This window comes from Mytilus trossulus, chromosome 10, assembly GCF_036588685.1.
Source record: "Mytilus trossulus isolate FHL-02 chromosome 10, PNRI_Mtr1.1.1.hap1, whole genome shotgun sequence".
In the NCBI taxonomy this organism is placed as follows: domain Eukaryota; kingdom Metazoa; phylum Mollusca; class Bivalvia; order Mytilida; family Mytilidae; genus Mytilus; species Mytilus trossulus.
The window spans coordinates 76,149,257-76,159,749 of record NC_086382.1 but is presented as its reverse complement, the minus strand read 5'-3'; the positions used below and the strand labels follow the sequence as shown (position 1 = coordinate 76,159,749).

Sequence of the window (10,493 nt, the reverse complement as noted above, 5' to 3'; positions counted from 1 at the left end):
ACTAAGTATGAACACATTCTATCATTTTTATTTTAGACTCCCATACCACCTTAAGCACTTTTATCCTCAAGGTTGAGCAGTAAATTGATACAGTAAATAAACCTGAAAATAGTTATCTAATTAACCCTGAAAGTTAAGGTGGTTTTTCATATTTGAAACGCACTTTAAGACCTGACAGGACAGTATTCATTTAGAATATAAGATAGTTAATGAATACATCGAAAATCCTGAGCATTCAATGTTTTTCTCGCAACATTTGTCTAACGTGTTTTTAAGATAATTTATATAACGATTACTCTTAAAACTTAAATTCATCAACATACAGTCTAGCCACTTTTGGCATGTTGTTGAAATCTCCTCTTTTTATTGTTGTAATATTAGTTCCAGTTATAGATCTAAAACAAATAATTGTTTTCAAGTTGAATATTATAAGGCAACACATTTACATATATTCAAAAGTAAAATAACAACAGGACCACTATATGGTCTAGCTCAAAGTTTTTAATAGGGAAATTGAGCGGTAAAAGGCAAATTCCGCAATAGATATAAGTCAATAATTATAACATGAAACATAAGTGTAGGGAATGATTTGTTGGTATGTGCATATCTTAAAAATCATTGTCATGTAAAAGCGTAATAGACTACAATATAGAAAGAAAGGTTCAATTAACTACATATTGAAGTCTGATATTATTTTTAAATAAAGGCAACAGTAGTATACCGCTGTTCAAACTCATAAATCCATGGACAAAAAACAAAATTGGGGTAACAAACAAAAACCGAGAGAAACGCATTAAATATAAGAGGAGAACAACGACACAACACTAAAATGTAACACACTCAGAAACGAACCAAGCATCATACAAAATCCCATGAGAATAACAAATATACATGTGACATCAAAACCAAATACAATGTTCAATTTCAATCCGTGGGAAAACAAGAACATAATAGTCAATATCACGATGGATCAACCGAAAAGAACGCTATTGTAATGAATAGAGTTTTTTTTTTAATGTTTACACATTAACAGATTTTAGATTCAAATATTAGCAAACTTATTTCCTACAATTCCAATACAAAAAAGATTTATTGACATTCCTATTTTGTTTTCCTTTCTTTTTTTTTCTTTTTTTGATCCACAGCATTTTATATTAGATAAGTTGTGTAGCTGTAAATATAACTTTGGAAAATAAAAAAAATAAAGTTAATGATAACAGAAATCATCACCCATATTCTTTTTAATTACCCTTCTGACTTACACATAGTAAGCTTCATTTGGAATGTCTTTCGGAACTTCTGTGAGGTCTGTACAAAAAACTTCATCAAAGTATTTATAAAATGGAAGAGGAGCCCTGTTATAACACCTGCACAGAGATATTAAACACGTCATATTTTCTCTTTCGCAGGTAACAAATTCTTCTTTTTCACAACAAGAAACATTTGCGATCAGGCAAATTGTAAATACAACTGCTATTGATAATGTATCCTTATAATCCATGTCATACCTGCAAAATAAATATATTCACACTTGCATAGATTTGATTTGTTATAGGTCGCGTAAAAGATCATTTAAAAGCTTGTTATATGTGCAATGAAAACTCCGATTGGTTCATGACATTTGAATATAATTCTGGTTAAGAATGTGGAACCTACAAAGAGAATGATATATGTCAAGTTCGTATTCACGTTTATTGGCAAACATTGCCCACAATTGCCGAAATATTCATGAACCATTTAAATGATGAATTCCGGTTGCGGTTGAAGAAGGATGAAACTTTGCAATGCTTCAAACATAAATTAGTTTTTGTTGAAATAACAAATGAAGGAACAGAAAAAAAAACATTACATATATTGAGAATAGATATTATTTAACACGTTGAAGATAATAATTAGGAGTTGAAGCACAACAATTAGTTATGATTATATTTAATTGTACCAGGTAGTACATTGTTTACATTAGAGTGGTAGACACCATTATGTCGCCCAAAATATTCAAACACATCAAAACCTACCAGCTGATCCAGGCTAGGTTCCCTTATGCAAAACTAGTCCGTCAAAATCAAGGTAGAGAATGGAAATGTAAAACAGGTAAAAAGACTTTTCACAACAAACTGACAAAATAATACATTGTGAGTATTGTGAAAGTTGTTGCTGCAGTAACTGCCTAGAATTAACATCAGAACAATTCCAGGTATTTATGAATCCATCTTTTCACTGGTTATGTCACACATGTGAAGACAAAGTGATGAAAAACATTCGTACTGACAGAGATGTTGAGGTTAGATGTGCAGAATTTCGTCAATGGAGAAAAATTAGAAACAGAAATCACTAAGAAAGATTCTGATCAGGAGGTTATTGTGATAATTAAACAAATTATGAAAGAAACCGAGACAATAGTTCAATCTGAGTTGAATAATATTAAAGAATCACTTAATAAACAAGTAACCGACATCCGAGAAAGTAGCATTGAAGAGAAAAACATTATTATACATGGGGAAAATTAGGTCACTGATGAAGAAAGAACAGTTCGCAAACAGAGAGACACTGATTATGTAAAAAGTCTGGCATCATTCAATGAAGTTGACAATAGTAGCAGTGTTAATGCCACCAGGCTAGGTAAGAACAAAGAATTAGATGATTTACGGGATATAAAACAAAGACCATGGGAAATGATATGGGCTGAAAATGAGTCCAAACGTACAACTATCTCATTTATAAGGGATTGGCAAAGAGAATCCATTCTATGGTATAAGTGTAACTCATGATATGACAAAAGAGGAAAGAGATGAAAACATAAAAATAATTATGGAACCTACGGCTAAAACCAAAAATGATAATTCGAGGGCTGACGCACTGTGACGGTACAAAGGAAACTAACTTTGTACAGACAAATGTAAATACTGCTGTTCATTGTTCGTTTGTTAATGGTGGAAAAATGTTTAATGGTGACAAGCATTTAAAAAAATGCACATTGAGTGAACTAAAATGTAAATATACAAATGCAAATGCTTAATAAACAAATACGATGAATTTAAATTACGTTGTTAAAGTGACATTTAACAGGCATCTGGAATTATAATGGTTATAGAAGTATTACCAACGAACTCTAAATATAACCTTAATAAGGCTGAATTTTTATTTACTGATTATGATATGTTCCCAGACAATGTCTCGTCAGAAAGCGGACGTATCAGGGTAATTTAACTTACCAAAGATAGGTGCATAAGGAATTGATGTTTCGATCATTTATTCGATGAACCTACCAGATATAGGATAAATCAACCATCAACGCTTGATTTATTCTTAGTAATAATAGCAATAGAGTATCGAAAATTAACTAGGCTAATTCACTTGGATCTAGTGATGATCGCTTACTAATTTTTAACTAATATTGTTATATAAATTATGACTCAAACAAAAGTCAGAAATTCAACTACTTTAAAGGCGACTATGATTGAATGAGGGAAAATTTATTTTAAATGGAATGAGTTATAAGATGGAACATTTACGTAGGACTCGGATTTCTCTTAAACTGAGTTTTACTGTGCGTATTGTTGCGCGTTTGTTTTAGGTATAGGAAGTTGAGATCTCAAACACATGTTTAACCCCGCCGCAATTTTGTGCCTTACCCAAATCAGGAGCCTCTGGCCTTTGCAAGTCTGGTATGATATTTAATTTTAATTTCTTGTGTATAAATTGGAGTTTAGTATGACGTTCATTATCACTAAACTAGTATGCATATTTTTTAGGGGCCAGCTGAAGGACGCTTCCGGATGCGCGAGTTTCGAAAACCCATTGTTGGCCTTTGGATGTTGTCTGCTCTATGGTTGGGTTGATGTCGCTATGACACGTTCCCCATTTCCTTTCTCAATTTTATTTACAGAGGACATCATTAGTATTGTTATGGAAAAATTAACTGATACAACGATTGGATGTATCCCTAAGAGCCAACCAAATAGTAAAAAAAAAGGGGAAAACGCAGAGTGAAGTAGTAAGATGTATAAAGAGGAAACAGAGGCTATGCGGTCGCAGGTTAAAGACTAAAGTTAGAAATGAGGTTAATTAGTTATTAAAGGTACCAGGATTATAATTTAGTACGTCAAACGCGCGTTTCGTATACATGAGACTCATTAGTGACGCTCATATCAAAATATTTATAAAGCCAAACATGTACAAAGTTAAAGAGCATTGAGGATTCAAAATTCCAAAACGTTGTGCCAAATACAGCTAAGGTAGTCTATGCCTGGGTTAAGAAATTCTTTAGTTTAAACAGCAATTAGGAATGACAGAAAATGTGATAAGAAAAAGATAGCAAAAAGTGCAAAAACTAACTGCAAAACTTTTTGGAAATAATTAACCAGAAACGAAAATCATGGTATATCAGAATTACACACTAGTAAATAGTATAAATATATAGTATCTACAGACTTTGAGAAAAACTGAAGTACTAGCTAAATTCTTCAGTGGTGTATTTACATTAAAATCAGACAACCCAGTAGATAGTGGTAAGATATACTGTGATAATTTCTCAAGTGATGAGCTTTTTAATAGTAAAGAGGTACACAAATTACTAAAGGATCTAAATGCATCTACCGGGACCAGATCAATTGCACCCAAAAGTTTTTGTTTAATTAGCAAACACTATTGAATCGCCACTGAGAAGTAAATTTAATGAAAATTTTAAGAGTGGGACAGTTCCCAAGAGATCGAAAATAGGCCAAATATCTGCATTATTTAAGAAAAGAGATACAACATCCTCATCCTCATCCAACTATAGACCTGTATTTGACCAGTATTATTTGCAAAATAATGGTAAAACTTGTGAGACAGACAAAAGTGGGAGATTCATCTCCTTACAACTTATAAAGGTTCTTGATAGATGGACTGAAATTCTAGACAATGAAGGAATAATAAACTCAATCTATATGGACTTTATGAAGGCATTTGTTAAGGTCCCCCACAAGCGCCTTTTACTTAAACTCAAACAGTATGGTATAAATGACAGAGCCTGTAATTGGATCCAAAGCTTTATAAGTTAAAGAAATCAACGTGGAAACATTTGTGGAAATTATTCCAGCTGGCGTAAGGTAACTAGTGGAATCCCAAAGGATCAGTCCTGGGTCTGAAACTATTTGTCATTCTTATCAACGACTTACCGGTTTTTATATCGGAAATAAACCTATATGCTGATGACACTAAGCTGTTCAGAGAGATTAAATTGTCCATTCTGATGAAAGTATGCTTAAAGAAACAAGATTCAGTCACTATAACTTGTCACCAATTGTTAGATATTATGGTAATGGGGCTTACAAATGCCCGATTTTGCAAAGATTAATTGAGGTGACAGTAATTTGCCAATTTCTTGTGGTGATCGTAAAACTTATCAATTTCTTCTTCGTCTTATGTATGAAGCTGACATTGCGTGGATATAAAAATCTGAAAAAGGTCATAAAAATTATCTAAAACATTTATAAATTATCAGTTTAACAATAATGTACTAATTCAGTGAAAATGTCTGTCACACTAAACTCCAAAACATATGAATGAACTAAAATTAAAAGCCTAACAAAGGACAGCAGCTCAAGACTCGAGACATGCGCAAAAATGCGGCGGGGTTTAACATGATTTGTGAAATCTCAAAACTCAAGCCGATGTAAAATAAAGAAACACATAGCAATACACACAGTAAAACTCAGTTTAAAAGAAGTCCGAGTCTGATCTCAGAATAGTAAACAAAAGAAACTAAGCAAAATGACAGACTGAATATTTACCAAATAATCAATAACCTTATTCTTTTGTTAAAATTTCAATATATGTTGAGCTAATATGATAAAAGACAATGTAAAAAAGGATCTCCAATATTTGATGACGTTTTAATTTTCATACACAAAAGGCTACCTTTACTGCGTCGCTCATAAACATTCGATAGTTGTTAACAATTAAAAGAATAACAACATCAAAACATGAAAATGAGAGGAGGCTGACTATATTGGTTTTATTATAAGCACTTTGAGGGATAATTGTCTCATTTGGAAAAATATTACATCTTATTTTTATAAACCTCGATTAAAGCAAGAATAATGGAGATATATTTGCTTACCTGTCGTGTAACTCTGGTTCGGGATTTTAAAAACCAAATTACAAAATGTCAACACCAAATTGGTGTATTTGTAAGTTAAAACCATTCTATTATTGACTGTATTCATTGAATATGTTTGCATTTAAATATATACTATTTTTAAGTATATTTAATCCAATACAAAATCATGTCATTCATGAAAGTTGTTTACACAGTGCATGTTACTGCGTAGATCTTCATACAAAGTTAACATTTAAAAAAACAAGAGGCTTAAAGGAAACTGGATCTTTTGGGTGAATGAGGAAGCCTTTTTGCGTACTGAAATTAATAAAATGGGGAATGTAACAAACAAATGCTGGGAAATTCGCATGGACTAAAAAAGAAATAAGACCGGTCCTTTTATACGGTATTCCTTTTCTACCGTGCATGCATGATTCGCTATTGTGTCTAATTCATTTTACTTTGAGTTAGTAAAATGTGTTTAAACTGAACTTCGCAAGGAAAATTCACAGCTAATAAAAATAAAAATGTCACAATTAGAAAACTTACTGATCAGTGAACTAGATTGTTATCGAGAAATATTTGATCACATGACTTCGAGATAATCTAGCAACACGACAGTAGACACATTGCATGATATGACTGAATTACTAGTAATTTTATACAGATTTATGAACATTTCTACACGCGTAAAATTGGAAAGTGCACTTCAAAATGCATAAACAGTACACAGAAAACTTATCTCTATAACCGGACATAACTCATATCATTATAAGTGTGGTATTTTGAAATATATGCGGTTTTGTTGAGTTTTCTGCGTGCTTAGTAGTGCCGATCTGTAGTGTTAATTCCAGGCAATTGTTTTACACTTCAATCACAGTTAAAGGGATAGTTAAGCACTCACAAACATCTCTACCAACGCAATGTAATGTATGTGTTTGTCTCAAACCAGATGCCTGTAATTCAGAGGTTGTATGTCTTACTGTTGTTAAAGGCAAACATTTGAACGATGGTTATCTCCTTTGAAATCACATCACTTTTTACTGGAGCCTTTCTTAAATGACGGTAAGGTATAGGTTTTTGTCATTCTAGTATGCCGTACATCGCCATATAGTTGTTTCTAACGCATTTCATTCCCTAGTGTATATAAAAAAGAAGATGTGGTATGATTGCCAATGAGACAACTATCCACAAAAGACCAAAATGACACAAACATTGACAACTATAGGTAACTGTACGGCCTTCAACAATGAGCAAAGCCCATACAACATAGTCAGCTATAAAAGGCCCCGATAAAACAATGTAAAACAATTCAATCGAGAAAACTAACGGCCTTATTTAAGTAAAAAAATGAACGAAAACAAATACGTAACACATAAACACGACAACCACCGAAATACAGGCTCCTGATACTTGTCTTAATTGAGACAATCAACATCTACTTGGTTAATATACATCATTTTGACTCAAGGAAAATAATCGGACCACAAATGGTTGCTCCTACTTGTAAGTACTGCAATCGTGACTAAAAAAGCTTAAATACATTAATCAAGAAAATAAAATTAACAGATAAGCAATCCAGAGGGAGCGACACAGGGTGTACTGAATGAGAACGCGTATGTTGCTATGCATAATACATCAACCGGTATGTGAATTAAGATTTAGTCTAAATTTTCACAATTGGAAATAATACCAATCGGTTAATTTGCAGGACAAATTAGGAATCGAACCTTAAACTACAACATTAGAGGCAAGTTCACAAATCCAAATTCTTTGACGCATCTACATAGATAAGATACGCCACAAATATTCATACTTTAAATATACCTGTTTTCTGACTTTAAATGTCTCGAAACTGTTTGAAACAATCCATGTTAAAAATTAAAAGCATTACAGAATACTATAAATTTATAGCTAATACTACTTAAATGTGCTACGTCCTAAAAAGATAATTAACATTATCTAGGTGCATGTTATCGGCATGTTATCTGCAAACTATAAATGTATTACGATTTTTTAATAGCGTTCGCTGTTTTAAATCATGGTTGTCCTAAAAAAAATCCTCTGTTGCCAAAAACGAGAGAGAGAAAAGATGAATAGTCGGTACTTAATACGGCAATGTGTTACTTATACCATCTTTAAAAACAAAACAATTTTAATACGCCGGAAGAACTTTAGGTGATCGTATATCAAAGTGTCGAAGCTTCGTATGTAATCAGACAACTATACGTCTGTTTATCTGTTTATTATTTAAGAACTATATATAAGTATATATAATACAAAAGACGTCTCACAAAAAACAAAATTTTAAAACATCTATAAATAAACAGTCAGTAACCGACACTAGATAAATATCTAGAACAAGCATATGGTATATGTTATTCCTGAAAGGTTAATTCATAAAGATACTCAACTCCAAGGAAAATTCTCAACGGATAATCAAATCTCATATTCCTGACTCGTTACAGGCATTTATTATGCGAGAACTTCAAGGAAGATAAGATCGATGTATGATGATATCTATCTTTTTAAAGATCTGCCGTTTACACTTTATTCCCTAATTAACTCCAAAGGTACCATGAATAAACATGTAATCAGGTCACATGTGTGTATCTTGCACATGTCGTGTGCAACTCAACAAAAAATAAAAAGGAAAAAAGTAATAACTGTAATAAGGTTTAAATACATATTTTTCAATTTTTAACCTATTTGAAATATTTCAATAAAATGATTTAAGTTGTATAACTTAATCATGTAAATGTTAGTTTTATCTCCATGGACTCGTGTCAAATAATCTATCACATACTGATAGAAGGAAACCACCTGTTCGTGTTTTTTTCTTCTATTTATCTTAGTTTTTTAACATGTTATCAACGATATTCTTATATAAATAATGAGAGGTATTTAATTGGTTTTTGATTTGAGATTAAAAATCGAACGTTTGAGAACCGACATCCATATCGTGCATAACTCCGAAAGATCAGCATTTAAAAGTTTACCACATTTCTACATTCATATATCTATGCCAGCAATCAATTAAAAGTAACTGCACTCATGTCAGATCATTGTTATTGACAAAATTGTGTTCAATACAGTATATATTTTTTTACAAAAATCATTATTTTTATCATAAACATTTATATTTAACAAAAAAATCAAACGTTAATGCATTGATCTGTCCAGTATTATAAATGATGATTTAGAACAAGATTTGAAATTTTCAATTTCGGTAGAAATAGTAAAACATGTCACTAGTAATTTTGGGGCCCTTTATAGCTTGTTGTTCGGTGTGAGCCAAGGCTTCGTGTTGAAGGCCGTACTTTAACCTATAATGGTTTACTTTTTAAATTGTTATTTGGATGGATAGTTGTCTCATTGGCACTCACACAACACCTTCCTATATCTTCTTTCTCAATCCAAAAGCAATATATGAATGTCAACTTAACTTGATAGTAAAATAACAGGAAAAGTTTTGTCTTAAATTTGTATATGTTGGAGAAAAAACAAAAAGTGAAATTTGAGTCTGAATTTACCACAGCGACATTTTTGGGAGTCAACTCAACCCAACGAAAAGCATCAGAATTTAGTTCATCGTTAACTTAGCTTGAAAAACTTTTTATTAGTTTATTCTGCCTTTTTTTTACATGTATTGTCATCTTGCCTTTTTTTTGTGAAATTGCTCATTCAACCTGCCTTTTTGTCAAATTTAATCCTCGCCCTCTCCCTCTCCTCCCTAAAAAAACTGGTACCTCCGTAGTGTAGAAATAAGTACGTACACATCCAATAGATTTAATATAAAACGCCATAAATATTTTAACAGAACCGCTAGCATTGTTATCTTAAACAGAGGAAAGACCCATTGGTCATCGGTGTTAATTTTCCTATCGTCATTTACTAATGAAACGCTTGGCGAATTTTCATAAAAAAATTTAGGAATTTATGGAATACAAAGTATCTGCAAAAAGGAGTGTTAAGGTGTAAATGCAGAGTCATTATGTAATGTATTTGAAACGCTGCAGTTTAACCGATGAGTAGTGAGTCATATATTACAAAAACCTCTTATCGTTGTGAACATGCATGAAATATTTGTCACTGGATGTAGAGTAACCAACAATCAATCAATCACAAACCCCTTATAAAGAAAATACAAATTGAGCTGAAACTGTTTCTAAAATTAAGACAAAGTTGGATGAAAGTAAAGAAAACAAATACATGCCTTCGGAGCTATATGACCGGGAGTAAATTATCTAAAACTATATTGCAACATGTTTTAAGTTGAAGTTGTATACAAATCGTGTTTAATGTGTTTTAAAGCAGATCCCGTGAGATAAAAATTAAGGTGGCAAACAACTCGATCAGAACACATTTGATTGCTTTTCATAACGATTTAAAAATCACCGTTACATATATA

At 32.0% G+C, this 10,493-nt stretch overlaps 1 protein-coding gene across 1 annotated transcript in view; it reads right to left on the bottom strand.

The window, feature by feature from the left end:
• Positions 1-298: 298 nt before the first annotated feature.
• LOC134688185 (uncharacterized) overlaps positions 299-10,493 on the bottom strand; it is a 31,281-nt gene continuing 21,086 nt past the window's right edge. Inside the window, exons 5-6 of the mRNA XM_063548656.1 lie at positions 1,263-1,308; positions 299-395 (exon numbers count right to left, since the gene is read on the bottom strand). Coding sequence (XP_063404726.1) covers positions 299-395; positions 1,263-1,308 — 143 coding nt within the window. The remainder of the gene's footprint in view (positions 396-1,262; positions 1,309-10,493) is intronic.